Here is an 18,956-nt window from a genome sequence, read left to right as displayed (position 1 = left end):
CACTATGTTTTCCCCTTCCACACACCCCCTCCCCTTTAGATCACCTCCTTTTACGTTCTTATGTACGGCCTTAACGTTAGAAGGCTCTGTTACAGTTTCAAGTGCTTGAGAAATATTTATCAAATAAATGAATGTGACATGCCACATTTCTTGTTATTTCATAAAAACAGTAACAGCAGCAAACACATACACGTACTATATGCCAGGCACTGTTCTGAACATGTATTAATTTATATACTATAAACATTACTTTTCAAAACAACCCTATGAGGTAGGTACTATTTATTATTACCTCCATTTTACTGATAAGGAAATTGAAGCACAGAGAACTTAAGTAACTTGCCCAAGGTCACACAGCTAGTATGTGGCAGAGCTGGGACCCAAATCCAGGCTGTCCGCCTCAAGGGACTCTGCTCTTAACTGATACACTATCGTTTAAAAAGAAGTCTGCTGAACCTCGTAAACTAAAATTATACTTTTTCTATGTGCATGATATTAGGTTGGTGCAAACATAATTGTGGTTTTTGCATTGTTGAAATTTGCCAGTTGATACTGGAAGACATTCTTAAATAAATGTGGTTATGTCATATATCATGTTAATGCACATTTCTCGCTTTACGGGTTTCTTTTTTTTTTTTTTTTGGCTAATGACTTATTACTTGCGGTTTATTTTATATTTATTTTAGACTATGGAGATGATGTCAGACAAAAAGCAAATTCGAGCAATTTTCTTATTCGAGTTCAACATGGGTCGTAAAGCAGCAGAGACAACTCGCAACACCAACAACGCATTTGGCCCAGGAACTGCTAACGGACGTACAGAGCAGTGGTGGTTCAAGAAGTTTTGCAAAGGAAACGAGAGCCTTGAAGATGAGGAGCACAGTGGCCGGTGATCGGAAGTTGACAACAACCAATCAAGAGCAATCATCGAAGCTGAGCCTCTTACAACGACACGAGAATTTGCTGAAGAACTCCACATCGACCATTCTATGGTCATTCGGCATTTGAAGCAAATTGGAAAGATGAAAAAGCTCGATAAGTGGGTGCCTCATGAGCCGACCGCAAACCAAAAAATGGTCATTTTGAAGAGTTGTCTTTTCTTGTTCTACACAACAACAAATCCTTTCTCGATCGAATTGTGATGTGCGACGAAAAGTGGATTGTATACAACAACCGGCGATGATCAGCTCGGGATGGACTGAGAAGAAGCCGCAAAGCACTTCCCAAAGCCAAACTTGCACCAACAAAAGGTCATGGTCACTGTTTGGCGGTCTGCTGCCGGTCTCATCCACTAGAGCTTTCTGATTCCCAGTGAAACCATTACGTCTGAGAAGTATGCTCAGCAAATCGATGAGATGCACTGAAAACTGCAACGCCGGCAGCAGCTTTGGGCAACAGAAAGGGCCCAATTCTTCTCCACGACAACGCCCGACTGACTGCTCGTCGCACAACAGTGCTTCAAAAGTTGGAACGAACTGGGCTACAAAGTTGTGCCTCATCCACCATTTTCACCTGACCTCTCGCCAAACGCCTTCCACTTCTTCAAGCATCTTGACAACTTATTGCAGGGAAAACACGTCCACAACCAGCAGGAGGCAGAAAACGCTTTCCAAGAATGCCTCTAATCCCGAAGCATGGATTTTTACATTACAGGAATAAACAAACTTATTGCTCATGGGCAAAAATGTGTTGATTGTAATGGTTCCTACTCTGATGAATAAAGATGTGTTTGAGCCTTGTTATAACGATTTAAAATTTACAGTCCAAAGCCGCAATTACGGTTCCACCAACCTACTAAGATTTAGGTGATTTTACAGAGAAAGGATAGTTCAGTTCTGACTGGTACATATTATTAGTTGGGGACTAAGGGTAGAGGTTGGAGGCTGGAGTGTAGGAGGTGAGGGTGAAACCATCTTTTGGGTAAAGGGGGGGGGGGAATCCTAAACAGAAGGACCAGGAAAGTGAAACCAGACAATACGCTTTATGAGTCAAATTTTCAAAATGCAGTGTAGTCAGAGCATTATTTATCCCGTTGGACAGACCACCTTCAAGTTAAGCAGAAAGCATACATTCTCAAACCAAAACAATGATTTGTGGAGTATCATACCACTGAGCTCTCTCATTAGTGTGGATGATTAAAAGTACACTGTATTTAGATGAAGCCCTGAAGTATTTGGTGCCACCGTCTCGAGGCAGATGTGGTTCCAGCATTCCCTTGTCACAGCTCTTTACATGGAAACATTTTGCTTTATTTATGCGGGGGGAGGGGGTGGTAGGGGGAGGTTTAAAAAGAAGTTGAACATCTGTAATCAGAGTAGAAAAACATTTAACTCGTGGTAATGCTCTGGGAACAGCTGCTTAGATGACACACAGCCAATATCTCCCAGGGGTTCAAATGGAGGCACAGCCCTGGTCTTCCAGCAAGAGTGGCTCAGCGTCAGCTGATGTCCCGAGCAGGCTCAGCAACAAAGGCTGGTGCCCAGTTCAGAAAAGACCCAACCCCTAAGCCCATGTCCTCTGGAGAAAATAGCTTCCATGTGAATATGCCAAAGCCTGACAACATTTCAAACAAGTGTTTCAGGCCAAGTTCAAGACCCTCCTTGACGAAGACAGAAAATGAGGTGGGCACAGTAATTAGAAACAAGAATGTGAAGTCTAATTTCTTACCTCCACCCACACTACAAATTCTTCCTCCTCCTTGACTCTTTTAAAAGTAATTGGAGGATATCTTTTGAGAGTCAGTATGGAAACGGTTGCCCCGAGCCTGCGCTGCGGTTTGAAGCTTCCCACCTACAACGCCTGTGCCCAGAGACCCTGGAATACTGCTGCTGAAGGCCCTCTGTGCCGGCCGCCAGCTACTGGAGGTAAAAGAAGGCTCAGGAGGGAGCCAGGTGAGTGAAGAAGTGGTCAGTATGGGGCTGTGGACTGTACGTATGGAGAATACAGTCTCACGTTTAGGAATAACGGCAGAAACACCTCTTCAACTATACTTGTCTAGTTCACACTGTACTTTTGTCTCTATAAGTGGCTAAATATCTTGTCACACCACTAACCATTGTTCCCACATCTTGTGGATTGGGTGGGGTGGGGGTGGGGAATCACTTGTGAGAAACAGAAAGGAATGGGCTAAAGGAAAAAAAGAACCAGTTCTAAGGGCCCATAACGCAAGAGGGGACCTCAGACAAAGCCTGCAGTGGTTCAGGCTTTCTCCTACTGGATATTTACTGAATCCATAAACTAGACACTAAAATGTGCATGAACCTAAACACTCCTAATATGGGGAGATACTGCCACCCAGGTAACACAGCCCTATCATGTAAGTAGCTTTGTGCTGTTTACCATAACTATGCAATAACAATATTTAAGAAGCTAACTATGCATAGTGCAGGTGTTCGCAGGAAAAACACCAGCACTCCAGGGTGGGGGTTCTTAACCTGGGGTCCACGAATAGGATTTAGCGAGTCGGTCACATGAATGAGAAAAGAATTGTGTCTTTGTTTTTACAAATTTCTACTACAGCAGCTCCTCTCATTATGAAACGAAGCAACAAACCAGCATAGTATTATCTGTGCCTAGGACTTTGCCCCAGGAGAAGCCACAGATATCTTCACATCGAGTTACAATTGTTGCAAATACCTTAACTATCCTTCACATTCGTCACTACTTAGAAACCCCAGTACTTGTGAGGCTTGCCACTACGTCTTATTATTTAATGCATTGATAAAGCACAATATTGCTATATATATAACAAATCTGTCTTAAAACCATTTTGATGACGATTTCAACATAATTGCTTTCTTCTGTCATCCTATGTAGGTATTTTATGAATTGAAACATGTGAATTCTGAGAAAGGTCTGTGGGCTTCAAAAGACTGTCAAAGAAGCCCATGATACAAAAAGGTTATGAACCCCCAGGCTCAGGTGAGAGCCAAATGCTATTCCCTGCCTAACAGATTCAGAGTACTGACGTCTTATAACTAGGTATTATGGGTTCTGTGGCTTGTTTAAGGTAAAAAAAAAAAAACAAAAACAGAAAAACACCTTCATGACTGCCATTCCTGCATAAAGAGATAACTTGTGGCAAATCTGAAACTCTTAAGCCTTCCACCCATTAAAACCATCGTTTGGTGCAAGCTGAATGGCTGAGGTTTCTTAGGACAGACTCCAGGCAGGTGACTTCTCAAAAGGAACGTGACCCAAGTCCATCTGGAAAGTGACTTCCAAGGCCAGCGGAACCAAGACTGACCGTGCCGGGCAGCCCCTTTCTTCAGCAAGAGCACCTCCCACCTTCATCAACAGTCACGGTCACTGCACCTCAGTCCTGCTTTTATCAAGTCCAGCTCCTGTGTGGTGGTGCAGCAGCTTGCAGAGGAAAAATGCTCCCCGTGTACACTGCTTCCTGCTTTCCTTCCCATCTGAGCAAAAGAGTGGCCTCACACTCACTTTTATACTCAGGAAGTAAGTCCAGACAAGGGCGTCTCAGTTTACAAAACAGGAGGCAGCAGCTATGGCAGCAAAATACTCTGAGATCAGAAGATGTGAGACTCCCAGAAAACCAAGGACCTTCATCCAGCCACGGCAACATCATCCTGAAATGGGATCTTGACATTTGTCTCTGCCAAAGCGGGATGCTCCATGAGGCCTGGGAACAATCCTCCAGCACCTCCGACCCCAGAGCCCAGGACACAGCTGGTTGCCTGGGTGATCCTTTGATTTTTCAAAAGGCTGGTTCACACATGACAGGACAAAGAACTTCTTGCTTATAGACCCCAGGGCTGGATGCTCCTGGCCTATGTGTCATACAGGAAATGAGAAGAGGCCCAGCCCCAGAGAACTCCTCACCTAGAAGGGGACGGCGTATCTGAGGGAACCTGAAAAGCACGCCTAGAGAATCCATGTTAGAGGGGAGATTTTGGGGTGAGCCAGACACACATCCCCAACAGCTGTGGGGAATGGTAAATCCAGAGCTTTGGAAACACCACTCAGGAGAAAGCCAAGGGAGCCACGTGGGGGCAGTGCCACCCCAAAGCCCCTCTGGACACCAGGCTGGACCTCATTGTGGCACTTAAATGGATTTAATCCTTCAGTCAAAAAACTGTCTTCATATCATATGGACACTGCAGCTTCCCCTGGGTTTGAATGCAGATGAAAAACCGCTGCAAAGCAAAACTACACGCATAAAGCACAAAACGAACATGCCCTCCCCTCCCCCACTCAACACGTGGCCTCACATGAGAAGCAGAAATCTTGTCCGAAAAAGATGGGGCGGGCTCCTGCTTAGTTCTGCCATTGGTCAGAAAATAAGATACAGTTTAAAATACCCGCTTTCCAGAAGCTCACCTGTCGGCTGCATCACCACGGTGGCCACATCCACGGCTTTTTCTTGAATTTCTTGCCAGTTGCCCTGCTCTTCGATCCACTCGCTGACGACGCACCTGTAGGTGCCCTGGTCCTCGGCCAGCGCCCGGGACACGGAGAGGCGGTACCCGTCGCTCCCCACGGTGTCCAGGCGCAGGTCTCCGCTGTGGTAGCGCTGCTCGTAGCCCGGGCCCGGGCGCAGCCGGCCCTCGTGGGTCAGGGCGAGGACGCTCCGCCGGGTGGCGCGGTGCCGCAGCTCCCACAGCAGCGCCAGGTGCGTGTGTAGCGTGGACGCAGTGGAAGCCACGCAGCGCAGCTCGAAGGGCTCGCCCTGGCGCAGGCTCAGGCCCGGGGAGGGCGGCGGGCTGGCGGCCACGCGCAGGGAATCGGCCAGCACTGCGGGCAGAAAACAGACTGTCAACGGGCCACCCAAGCCCCCACCCCGGCAAACCCCCATCACCTTCTGAGCTGACCAAGGCTGTGAGCAGGGAAAACTTCGTCCTCCCCTTTCCTGATCTAACGCCTACATTTCCCCATTTTGATTCATCTGTGATCGCAATTGACTTTCTGACTTGAAAATAAGAGGCCCTAATAAGATGCCCTGCTAGAACTGGGGTGTGTGTGTGTGTGTGTGTGTGTGTGTACTCTCTTTGAGGAGCTGGGCCTTGGGGATATTCTTCTGCCACCCTTAAGCAACGTACTTTGCCCCTTTGTGCCTCAGTTTCCTCATCCCTGACAAGCAGTGAAAACGGGATGGATGTATTTCAGGGAGCTGACTGAGCGTTCCCAGTCAGGGACGTGCCCTGGGCAGTGCTGGCACTTAGCAATCAGGATAAAACAACTGGTTATTACCGTCAAATACTCCTTTATTAGGACACGGGGAGCCTGAGGGATCTTCCAAGAGTTAAAGCAATACAATCCACAGAGGGGAGAGCCAGGCATGCCTGCCTGTGCCCTGCGGCCCGGGAAATGCCTACGAATGACTAGAGTGGGCAGAGAGCGTCTGCAGGTTAAGAACCCATCAGGGAAAGCGGAAGCCTCAGCTCTCTGCTCTATCAAGGCCATCTGGAAAAAGGCGGGGCTCCCCCACAGAATCTAAAAAAGGGAACCTGAGATAAAGCAAAGTACTGGTGAGTGCTATTGAGGAAGGAAAGCGACAGTGAGGTAACCAGAGAGGAAGCCTCTACGAAGGGGCAAGGAGAGTCTCCCAGGCTTGTCTGTGAGCTGGGTAAGAGATTCCTCGAACACCAACCACTGTTCACGCTCTTTGGTTTTTACCCCCATTCCACACTCAGAAACTAATCTGGTGTCTTTGAGAAGGGACTCCTCTGGATAACAGAAAAACTGCTACATCTTTAGACAAGACCCAGCTCTATTGCAAAAGGAATACGGTGACCTTCTAGTATATACATCAGTCTATGATTCCAGCCGACATGACTCATTCCCCAAAGCCAGTTTATCCCTCAGGGCACAGATAAACAGCTTTAAGACCCACGAAGTTCAAGGCCAGGCAGATCCTGGACCAGGCACGACAGCCACCAGGGCTCCACCTGGGCAGCCAACGAGTCTCTTTCGTGGGCCTTTCACCTGCTTTCCTGACCCAAGGAAGGGCCTCTCCTTGCTCCTGTTTCTAACGCCTGGAGATAAAACGGAAAGACACTGGGATGGGGCGGAATTCTCCTGCTGCCTGTAACTCCTCAAGGGGACACAAGGGCGCATCTAATCTCATGAGAGCGTAGCATGTGTGTGCTGACTGTAAAAGCAATGCATCGTTCAACTGCAGGGCAAGAATGTGTTATGGGACTTATTTCTAAAAAACATCTGGGATTTTCTATAGGAATAAGAGGTAAAGGAAGAGGTCGCTTTGATGTTTCAATACCTATGTGATGGACATGGCTGTTTTATCACCTCATGAGTCAAATAGGGGACAGTATCTGAGATAGGGCAGAGTTCTACAAATCAGTTTTGTATCATCATGCTCATTGTCTACTTTCCCCATCCTTAAATACACTCCTATCTTGACATGAATTCTTTTTGGAACAAGTCAGGGTACAAATAAATGCATAATTAAGTAATAAAAATAAAGACGATAATGTTTCTATTTTGCAATCCCCAAATTAAAATTTTTGTTCTTGCTCCTTTACTAATTAGCTGTGATTTTTAGGCAAGTAATTCACTTCTGCTCTTCCATTTCCTCATGTGTAAATTAAGGAAATATCCTGCCCTATTTTCTTCATTGGATTCGGAGAATTGAATGTGTGAGTAAACCTAATTGGGCCTGGAAAATGGAAAAATAAATGGAAATAAACCCAAAAACAATGCAGATATATAAGGTGTGATACTTGCATCGCCAGGCCAAAGCTTGCAGTGTCTCCTCATAAGCTAGCAGTGACCACATCACTGTCTCTACATATAACGCATACAGCCCCCCAGGGCACTGCGCTGAGGCTTGACGTGTGCTAACTCACTTCGTCCTGACCGCCTTTAAACGAGGCGCTGTTACAGAGAAAGCTGACGGAACATGCCCGTGGAAGCTGACAAGGGCTAGATATTACGGAGAGCTGGGCTCTCTACCACTACACCCTGCGGCTCACCAGCCAGGGGACAGTTCAGAACCATAGTGGAGAGACGAGAAAGGACCCTCCGAGGCCATCTGGCCCATCTTCTGCCTTTGAGCAGGTAAAACACGATTATTCCATTGGACAGAGGATGGAGCAGAACCCCAGAGGAGTTAAGTTGCTCAACAAAGTCACCCACCGTCGAGGGGCAGAGGAAAGTCTGGCCCTGGCATGGCCACCCCCCACCCCCCGTGAGGACGTACCTTTCACCTGCACTGTATCCTCATAGTTGCCCTGGACCGTGGCATCCGTGCTGGGGGTCGAACATTTGTAGTGGCCTTGGTCAGAGGGCTGGACGTTCTTTATGTGGAGCTCCACGGCGTCGTTGGCTGTTCGTCTCAACAGGATGTCACCCCTCTGCAGGCGCTCCCGGTACAGCTGGGCCGGGAAGCCCACCTCCCAGGTGCTGGCGAGCTCCACAAAGCTGGTCCCCGAAGACGAGAAGCTCCAGTCAAAGTTCTGCTCGCTGGGGCCGTCATAGTCGCTGACGTTGCAGGGGATGACCAGCTCAGTACCCACCACCCGCGCCAGGCTGCCGGCGGGAACTCTCACCACGCGCCCTCGACAGAGAGCTGCAATGACAAGAGATGAAAGGTGGGTCTTGGATCACGCCAGCTGCTCCTGTTTGCAGGCACGTGGCAGAAACGTGACAGCTGAACAGCTGGGGAACATGGTGTCCTGCCTGTGCGTGTACAGAAGGAGGGAAAGCCCATCCCTGGACCCACGAGCGAGGGGTACACCCCTGAAATGAGTACGTCTCACTCCACAGTTTCCTAGGATTGACAGGGAGGAAGATAAGCATGAAAAGTAGGCTGACTCTAAACCTGAATAGCTTCTTCTCTCCTGTTACTATGTAAACTTACCACTCAATGTGATGTAGAAGTATGTTAGGTTTCGTGAGAAAGAAAAGGACACAGCTAATCAAGTATTTACACTTCTGTCCGCCGGGTATCAGCCCTCATCCCTGGAGACCATTCCCTGGGGCGCCTGAGACCTGATTTACATTGATGGATGCCAATTGTTAAATCTTGGAGCAGCCTGCTGATAAAATGATTTAACTCCGATTATCTGACATTGCCTATAAATTAATTTTAAAATATGACGACTCTACCGAGTATTAATTTTCTATTTTCTGGCTCATTTCTTTCTCTCTACTCTTCACCCTGATCTAAATTCAGAACGAGGATGGGAATGTGCAAAGGGAGAGAGTAGCTCGTCTGGTGGGTTGCTGGCTTGGGTATTGTTAGGAATGTAGCAACTCAACTTGCTGGGGACAAAGCCAGTGGACAAAGCCAAACGTTCACTGGCATCCCTGCCCCCAGAACACAAGCCTCTTGTAGGGCCCGTAGGGACCGTCACCTGTGGGACTTTTAAGATGTCTTCATTGCAATGAAACTGCAACACAATTCTGTAGCACGCTTACTATCTGTGTTTAACATTGCAATTCAGACCAAATGGACTTGTATGGCTCCTCTTGGGTGTTCTATAAGTAAGCAGAGCACTAAGGTCTACAGGAAAAAGCATGGACTCTGAAATCAAGGAGATGTAGGTTTAAATTGGGAGGACCTCCCACCTTTGGCTTCCTCAACCATAAAATGGGGTAAGAAGGTCTCACTGAGCTGATGAACTAAAACGCCTGGCTGAGAGTCTCTCATGTAATACGAGCTCAATAAAATGGGGACTTCTATTACTTATTTTCAATGTTGTGTTTTCCCTATGAGCTGAATTGTGTCCCCCTGCCTCCTAAAACTCATGTTGAAGGCCTAGCTCCCAGTACCTCAGAATGTGTGACCTTATTTGGAAATACGGTCATTGCAGATGTAATTATTTAAGTTGTGATGAGATCACACTGGAATAGAGTGGGCCCTTATTCAATGACAGGTGTCCTTAAAAGGGAGGAGGTCTGGACACAGCCACGCACGCAGAGAGAACAGCATGTGAAGATAAAGGCTGAGAAGGGGGTGGTATATCTACAAGCCAAGAAAAATGCCAAGGAACACCAAAGATTGCCAGCAAACCCCCAGAAGCTCGGGGAGAGGCCTGGAACAGATTCTCCCTTACATACCCCTCTGAAGGAACCAGCCCTGCCAACACCTCGACTGCTAGTCTCCAGGACTGTGAGACAATAAATTTCTGTTGTTTAAGCCACCCACTCTGTGGTACTTTGTCACAGGAGCCCCAGCAAAATAATACACAATTGTTGCTTGTTTTTCAGTGGTTTAATTCACGCTTTTCAAACTCTGGGTTGCCACCATTTAGTGGGTTGTAAAATGAATTTATAGTAGTTACGACAGCATGTGTGTATGTTTTTATAATGACATTAAACAGAACAGAAAATATTAGAGTCCATTACACTTAGTAAGACGCAGTTGTGTCTTATTAAGTTTCGTTAGGCAAACAAAGGTATGTGTATCCCTGATTATAGGTGAAACTCTTTTATCCTAATTTGTGTCAGGGCAAAACAAACAAACAAACAAAAAAGAACGCTGAGGAATGCTTTTGCAAAGCCAGCTCTTGTTTTCTCCACCCATTATCATTGACTTTGAGAAAGAAACAGGAAATTTCCATATAGGAGACACGGTGATGGAGACAGTCGGCACTCAGAGCAGGGGGCGCTGGTGGCCTCCTCCTCCCAGCCCAGCCAGAGCAGGCCCTGACTGTTCTCCAGTTCTATGAAAAGCTGCTGCACCCTACTTCACTCTCCTTAAAAACAAAGGGACTGGTACTGGTAACTCAGAACGATGGGTCACATGTCTTCCCATGGAGAACAGTACTACCAATCCCAGATAGTCTCAAGGGGTAGTGCGGGAACATGTTGTGACTTTCTTCCAAAGGCAACGCAGTGCGTATAGGATGACGTTATGACCTAATGCTTAAAACTTCCAGCAAACGCTCATGCATGGGTGCTGCCTGGTATTCCTGAAGTGCCCCTCAGATGGGCTGACCCTGCACCCCCATCCCTGGGATGGACACTGGAGCTGAAACCAAGTAAATCAGAATCCTCCCAGCTCATTTTTGCTGAAAATTCTCAGGAAGACACCTATCCTTTCCTCTGGAAGCAGGGTACTACACAAATTATTTGCTCTGAAGCCACACGTGGGCAGCCCTCCCGACAAGGTGAGGAAGCGTCTACAGCAGAAGACCCAGGCCGACAATCCAGAACCAGAGAGAACGTACCCTAGTGACCTGATGGCATTATCTGAGCCACTGGATCCAGCCTTCTGGATCATTCCACATTCACCCAGACACCACACACACACACACACACACACACACACACACACACACACACCCTTCTTCAGGACATTTTCGTTTCTTGCAATTCCATTCACCTCCACTTAGGGACCTTAATCTAATTCCTGTCACTGGCAGCAGAGGGTGTTGAAATAATACATAACTACCCAGCAGCAAAGCCATCATCACCCCAGTTCACAAGGGAAATAGCTGATCTCTTTTTTTGCCGCTGTGGAGATTCAGACCATTCTGAATCTTCCTAAGAAACCTGCCAGAAGGAAGTGTCAAGGGGAAGATCCGTCAGAGGCTCCACAGCCTCGTGCTTACCCTCCACGTGCCCAGGTTTCCTCATCTGTGACATGGAGACAATAGTCACCACACACTCCATCCTTAGGAGTCTGAGGATGAAACGGAAACTCCAGACAGGGCTGCCACGTGGTAAGGGGACGTGGTTTATCGGCTTTGCAGGCCGCCTGATCACAATCACTGACCTCACTTCCTTGGCAAGGTTTCCTCATGTGTAAATCTTTTCAATTCTTATCCCTTGTCAAGAAGCTGACCAGGGTTGACAAACGCCCAATGGGGCGCTCAGGCATGAGATGACGGCCTTTGTAGGGTCCTTATCTTTATTCTTAGTGATTGGAGCTTGGGAAACTGATCCACTCTCGGCTCTCCAATCCTACCTCCACATGGTTGCCCAAAATCACCCTTTTAACACACAAATAACGTGTCACTTCCCTGGTCCAAAGCCTTTAATGGCTTCTTATCACTTACAGGGTACCGTCTATCTCCCAGGCAACCCCACTGCCATCACCCTGGTTTACGCCACCTTCTCTCTCCCCTGAATTATTATTGCACAACAACCTCCCAGCTGGCCTCCTGGCTTCCGCTCTCCACCTCTACTCTCAACACAGCAAAGCAACCTTTTAAAAACTTAAGTTGTATTCTGTCACTTCTCTGCTCAAAACTCGCCAGTCACTCCGCATCTCACTCGGATAAACCCAAAATCCTCACAGAGGTCATCAAGGCCTCGGAGAATCTGGCCCTCTGTGTTTCTCGAACCTCCTGCTCCTCTCCCACTGGCTCCCTCCACTACATGTTAGCCATGCTTTCCTCCTAAAGTTTCTAGAAGAAACCAGACCTGCCGCAGCCTCAGGGTTTTTGCATGTTTCCTCAGTCGGACACTCTCAGACCCCCCTACGCCGGCTCCTTCACCAGCTTCAGGGCTTTAGAACAAGGCCTTCATGACCACCTGAAAACTGCACCCCCATCCCCTCCATTCTTGCTCTTCTGGCCAAAGTGTCTTCTTCTCATTTATCACTAATATACTTTATATGCATGCATATTATTTTTACAATTATTTATTGTCTGTCTCTTCCCACTAGCATCTAAGTTCCATAAGAGCAGTGCTTTTTGTTTGTCTTGTTCCCTACTGAATGCAGTGCCTAGAACAGGGCCTGGTACACAGTCATTGTTCAATAAATATTTGCTAAATGAGTGACTGAAAAAAAGGCATGAAAGATGATTCACGGCCTGGCCCATGGCTACCACTCCAGTTTCTCCCACCATTCTCCCACCCTGTAATGCTTATGCTCCAACAAAACAAATGACCCCTCATTTTCTAGAAATGTGGTGCTCTCGGTTCTGGGACCCGCCCAGGTGGCCCCGGGCATTTCCCAGGAGTGGTCATGGGACCTTTGCACCCCATGGCCTCTGCCTCTGTGCCTCCTGGAATACCCTCCCACCAATCTCATCCTCCTGCAAGAAGCAGCTCCAGCACCACCTGGCCTGGGAAGCCTCCCCCCCCATCTCCCCTGGGATCACTCAGGCACTCCCACCTCCATGTTCCAACTTAACCTGCGAAAGTACCTTCAATGCTGGCTACGTTCTAGTGCCGCCGGGAAAAGCAAAGCAGATATGAACAGATGCCAGAAAGATCAAATCTAATCTAAAAAGATATAAACCAGGGCCGTGTCTTGCATGCAGAACTGAGCTGTCCCCCTCATCCATGCAAATCAAGATTTTAAACTTTGGTAACAGAATTTCAGCTTGTTACAAGCAATCTGGTATTTAGCACTGATTTCTTGTAATGGTGCTAAATAACAGCTAATAATATTTTTAAATAAATGTAACTTGTAAAAAAAATAAAGCATATGGCTCTTTTCAAATCAAAACGATTATCTGCATAGCCACACGTTGCCAGTTTTTGTCAAAACCTCTTGTAAAAGTTGATAACTAAGGAGAAAAGAATGAAATTTTCCTCCGGTTTTCTCAATTCTACCAGCATTTCAAATTAAGAGTCCCAAACACTTTGGTACCTGAACTGTGACGAGGCTAGTTCTCCATAAAAAATGTCTCTACTAAGTAGCAACTTTAAATTATGGTTTCATTTATTTTCAGGGGTCAACAAAAGAAATCTTCATATGAAAAGCATTTGCTTATCACCCTTAAAAGTACCAAGAACAACGTCATGCTGTTTGATGACACAAGAATCCATATGATAAAATTCCCTTAGAATTCAGTACCAGAAAATTATACCTGTTGGTGGACCATTGTACATTCTTTCCCCAGAAAACAAGAACCATATATATCCCTTCCCACTCAAACCAGTTATCACAGCCCAGAGGACCGCTGATGCTCAAGACAAAATAAGGGGGCTTTAATGTCACGTGGTGCAGTGGTATTAAGGCCTCTCTGCCAAACCATTAGCAATCCCAATTACTAAGTGGTCCAGCACGTGTAATGCCCTGATGAGATCAGACCCTTTCAGATAAGGTGCAGAACCCTCATTGCCTCCCACTTCTTTTAAAGAAAAATTTGCCTAAGCCTACAAAAAAAAACATAAACCAAATCCACCAAAAGCCCAATACAACTGTTATTGCTAGTTTCATCTCTTTCCTCTATCCCAACTTCCAAGTCCTGTTTTCCAACATATATGGAATCCATGTGTCCTTTTGTACCTTAGCTTCAAGGAAGTCCTATACCAAATATGATGATAACTATGGAAACTACCCACAGCTTAAATTTCTAGTGATTATTTCCTTCCACTGTCTCTATATTTTCCCCTGCCTTCCCAGCTACCCTTGTACTTTTGATTTTTTTTTTTACCTTTAAAGTTTTCATTGCATGGACATGTACATATCATTGCAAACTGCCTCAAACACTTTTTTGGGAGGAGGGGATGTAAGTAGGGTATAAATTTCAAAAGACCAGTAGTTGAGATTTCCACTTCAGGATAGAGTAGCTTATCCAGGCCTGAGAACAAGATGCGTAAAATACAAGAAACTGATAACTGAATGCATCGGTGATCAATCCAGGTGTCTAGGATCAGGGGTTCAGATCACGCCAAGGTAGAACACACAATGTTCACTGCTTTTTCTCTAGATATACCTGCCAATTTTCAGAGGTGTGGGCCACAGATTTCAATAAAGTTAGTAGCTCAGAGCGGCCAGCATCTCACGGGGCCAAGAAGACAACCACGGAAGTTGGGGCTACTAAGAAAGTCATAGTTTGTGGAGCCAAGATCCTAGGGAAAAGGCAACAGCAGGGAGGCAAGCACACTGCTTTGCCCCTCAAAGCAACTGACATTATGAAAATGGCTTGGGGTGGGGGGGATGAGTGGCGGAGAAGCTAAGCAGAAAGTAAATACTAAGAGGCTAAAAGGTTAAGAAAGTGTTCAACCATCTCAGTACTAGGGAAACGATAGTTGGAATTCCCAGTTCACACAGGAAGGCAGACTATAGTAAACACCCCAGACTCTCAACTACTATGCCCTTGGAGGAAGAGCAAAGCTGAAAAACCAATTAGCTCTCATCAATACTGAAACCCAGTCTCAAAACATCTCAATTCCTTATTAGACTATGGTGAGCTTCTCTTACTCTACAAGCCTGCCAGAAGAAAAAAAAAAAAAGTACATCTTGGGGAGAAGATAACATCATACAGACCTGCTATAATTTTTCAGTATCCTATCAAAACTTACCAGACATTCTATACGACACGACCAAATGACTGAAAACAAAAGAGAAAAAAACAGACAATAGAAACAGATCCACAGGGATCCAGATATTGGGGTTATCAAATATGGACTTTTAGATAACTGTGATTAGGTTACTAAAGAAATAAACAATAGCATTTCACTTCTTAACTGAAATCTATTAAAATAATCAAATTGAAATTCTAGAACCAAAATATACACATATACACACGTGTGTGTGTAGCAGGGATGCAAAAAAATGTATACACATGACTTACATTCATCTTTTGTTATCGGTATATATTGAGTATTAGCATTTTAACACAGTTTTCTCCTTTCTTAAAATGCGTATATATTTTTTTGGCACCCTCTGCATATATATCATTGGAAATTAAGAGCTCAATAAATGGCTCTGATAGCAAATTAGATGCAGCAGAAAAGAAGTCAGTGTAACTTACCCAGGGTGTCAAAAAGGATGAAATTCACAGAAAAGAATCTAAGAGACCCATGAGAGACAGTAAAAAGCTCAAACGTGTTATGGAGTTCCAGGAGGAGGAAGAATGTGGTCGAATTAGGGAGAATTCATTTTTGAAGAGATAATGGCTAAGATGTTTCTTAAAGCAACAAAAGACATGCCACAGATCCAAGAAGCACCACGTATCATAAGCAGCATAAATACAAAGAAGACCACACCTCGGTACGTCACAGTATAACTGCTGAAAGGCAGCGAAGGGAGCAATGATATAACTGATGGCTGACTTTCAACAGAAAACATGCTCATCAGACAATGAAATGACATCTTTAAAGTCATGAAGGAAAATAACTGCCAAGCGAGAATTCTACACAGAGAAAAATCCTTTTTAAACAAGGCAAAATAAATATGCTTTCAACCAACTCTCAACAAGGGAAAGAGAATTAACAAAAAGAAACACTATAGAAACACCAACAAAAAATATTAAAGGGAGTTCTTCAAACAGAAGGAAAATGATCCCAGAGGCAATCATGGAAAAAGGTACAAAGGCATAAATAGCAAAAAGAAAGGGTATCTGTGTGGATAAGTCCACTGAATATTGATGATATACTACAGTATTAGTAATGTCTGCTGGAATTTAAAATATATGCATAATTAAAATATAAAACATCAACAGCACAAAAAGTGAGAGAAAGAGTGGAATAAATGGAGCTTAAATGTTCTAAGGTCTTGCATTATCCCGGTAATGATAAAAGGGCCACCAGTAGACACCAAGCAGTCAACAGTGTATATTCCAATCTCTAGAATAACCACAGAAGTGAAAGAATGGATAACAAATAAACTATTGGGGAATAATAAGCAAAGGGAAATAATAAAAAACAATTGATAAATCACAGAATCCATAATTTCAACTAAAATCATGTATTTATTTTGTGATGTGTTCACTTTGATTCCTCATCAAATATCTCTCAAGAAGACTGGGACAGAGTAAGAGGAGGAATAATATACTGTGTCTCCCTTATATGCCACGCACTGCGGTACATACTATTCCTAATTCGTCTTAATTAATCCACAGAACAGAACCGTAAGATAGATCCTACCACCCCTATCACAGAACGGAGGAAACAGGACTGAAACTGAGACTCACAGACGTTCAATAACTTGCTCAAGGTCATAACAGCTGTGAAGTGAGGGCCTCAAAGCCACGTATCTGGCCTATACATGACACGGTCAAGACAAAGATGGGCTGGGATGCTTTGCCTTCAACTGTGTTACTGATACGGCTACCTTCTGTTGATTTTGCCTTTGCTCTGAGTAGAAAGAAGAAAGCTTGAAATTCCCTATAAAATATTTCAAATTCTCCAAGGTCAGGGTAAACCAGACAGGCAGCATAGGAACAGAAATGAGTTCCTCAGAGAGAAATATATATTCTCAATACGAAGTAGACAGATGAGAGAAGCAGAGAAGTGGGATTGTTAAAAATACCTTCCAGGTTCTTCAAAAATTTTTCTCACCTACTACCTTCATTATTTTAAGTGATACTAGCTTAAACGTCACAGACTTTCCTATTCAAAAAAAGGTAAAGGGAACTTTATTCCAAAATCATATAGGAAGGGCTTTATGGAAGCCCACTGCTCTGACTTTTCAGCAGTATAGATAACTAACAAGCAAAAGGTAATAGTTTGCAGATTACCATTTGCCCCCCTTTAAGGTACTCAAGAAAATAATTAAATGCCTTCAACTTTCCCCTGTCATATAGAATGGATAGGGGTAGGCAAGAAAAGTCAGGCAAGTTTTTCAAGGTAAGCTATTCCTTCAAAGCTTATTTCAATAAGAGCTCTCCGTGAGGAATCATTCAGACAAGCTAATGAAGACTAAACTGTATTTATCTACCGTCTTCCACCCCCTCGTGATATCCATGGGAAATAGATTTTATTTCTTGGGGTTATCACCAACATTATTCTAAATCAAGACCTGCAGAGCACAGCAAAGGACTTTTGCAATTGTTTCTACTATTGCTCAAATTTTATCATCTCACCGAGCTGCCTAGAAGCCAACAGCCTGACTCTCCAATCGGGGCCACTTGGAAAATGAGTATTGATTGGCAGTTTTGTATCTGGTGGTACAGGTGGAGCTGAAACGCTGAAACTCAACAGCTGATGTTATTTTAGTTCCCTTATAAAAGGACAACCAAGTCCCTTTTCCTGAGTCTTTACAAAGCCTTTAAGACGGACGGGGGGCCTAAAGATTTCCACACGGAGTTCCTAGTTCACATGTGAACTAGAAATGAACACATAGACAATCAAACCTGCAAACTCTCCTAGCACCTATGTTGCAGTATCTGACTCAACAAATGAAAAACCTTTGTCTCTTCATGTCTTGCCACTGAGAGGCCTGGCAGGAAGGGACTGTGCCAGCTTTCATCTAGACAGTTCCTAAGTGATGAAAATGCAGCATTAAACAAGTTACAGCCAGCAGAGAACGTGTAATGAAATCACATATGGCAGTACTTCAAAATCACATCTGAACGCAAATAAGGTTCTACTAGAGGCCTTATAATCATTAAAAAAGAGAAAAAAAGGTTCAGTTAAGCCCTCACTGAGATACACTTGGGAAACATGTTACTCATTCAACAAACAACTGAGCAAGAAGCACCAATGCAGATGACAGGTGAGAGAGAAAGGGAAAATGGCCTTATATTTGATATGTTAAGGGACTTATACATGATATGTTAAGGGTCAGAAAGTGTACCAAAAAAATTATAATATAAGAAAGGATGGGCGGCTGGATGGCTCAGCTGGTTAGAGCGCGAGCTCTAAACAACCGGGTTGCCAGTTCAATTCCCATATGGCCCAGTGAGCGGCGCCCTCCACAACTAGATTGAAGACAAAGAGCTGTGGCTGAGCTTCTGGAGGGGCAGCCAGGTGGCTCAGTTGGTTAGAGCGCGAGCTCTCAACAACAAGGTTGCCGGTTCAATTCCCGCATGGGATGGTGGGCTGTGCCCCCTGCAACTAAGATTAAAAACAGCGACTGGACTTGGAGCTGTGCTGCACCCTCCACAACTAGATTGAAGGACAATGACTTGGAGCTGATGGGCCCAGGAGAAACACACTGTCTGTCCCCCAATATTCCCCAATAAAATTTATTAAAAAAGGAAAGGATGGAAGTAACCAAAGAGAGGTACTATTAAGTGCCATGGACTTCAAAAGTGAGAGTGTGTCCATCCAAAAAGATTAGGGAAAAGCTTCATGCATTGTCAACATTTGAACTGGGCCTTTGAAAAACGGTTGGTGGGGAGGGA

At 45.0% G+C, this 18,956-nt stretch overlaps 1 protein-coding gene across 1 annotated transcript in view; it reads right to left on the bottom strand.

Moving 5' to 3' along the window:
* Nucleotides 1-18,956, bottom strand: part of PTGFRN (prostaglandin F2 receptor inhibitor) — a 68,504-nt gene that overhangs the window by 31,327 nt on the left and 18,221 nt on the right. The window contains exons 2-3 of the mRNA XM_019730614.3: nt 8,180-8,548; nt 5,341-5,754 (exon numbers count right to left, since the gene is read on the bottom strand). Of these exons, the coding sequence (XP_019586173.3) occupies nt 5,341-5,754; nt 8,180-8,548 (783 nt within the window). The remainder of the gene's footprint in view (nt 1-5,340; nt 5,755-8,179; nt 8,549-18,956) is intronic.

This window comes from Rhinolophus sinicus, chromosome 7 (genome assembly GCF_057876585.1).
Source record: "Rhinolophus sinicus isolate RSI-liver-muscle chromosome 7, RSI-T2T, whole genome shotgun sequence".
NCBI classification, from domain to species: Eukaryota; Metazoa; Chordata; class Mammalia; order Chiroptera; family Rhinolophidae; genus Rhinolophus; species Rhinolophus sinicus.
This window is presented reverse-complemented; position numbering and strand designations above follow the sequence as displayed.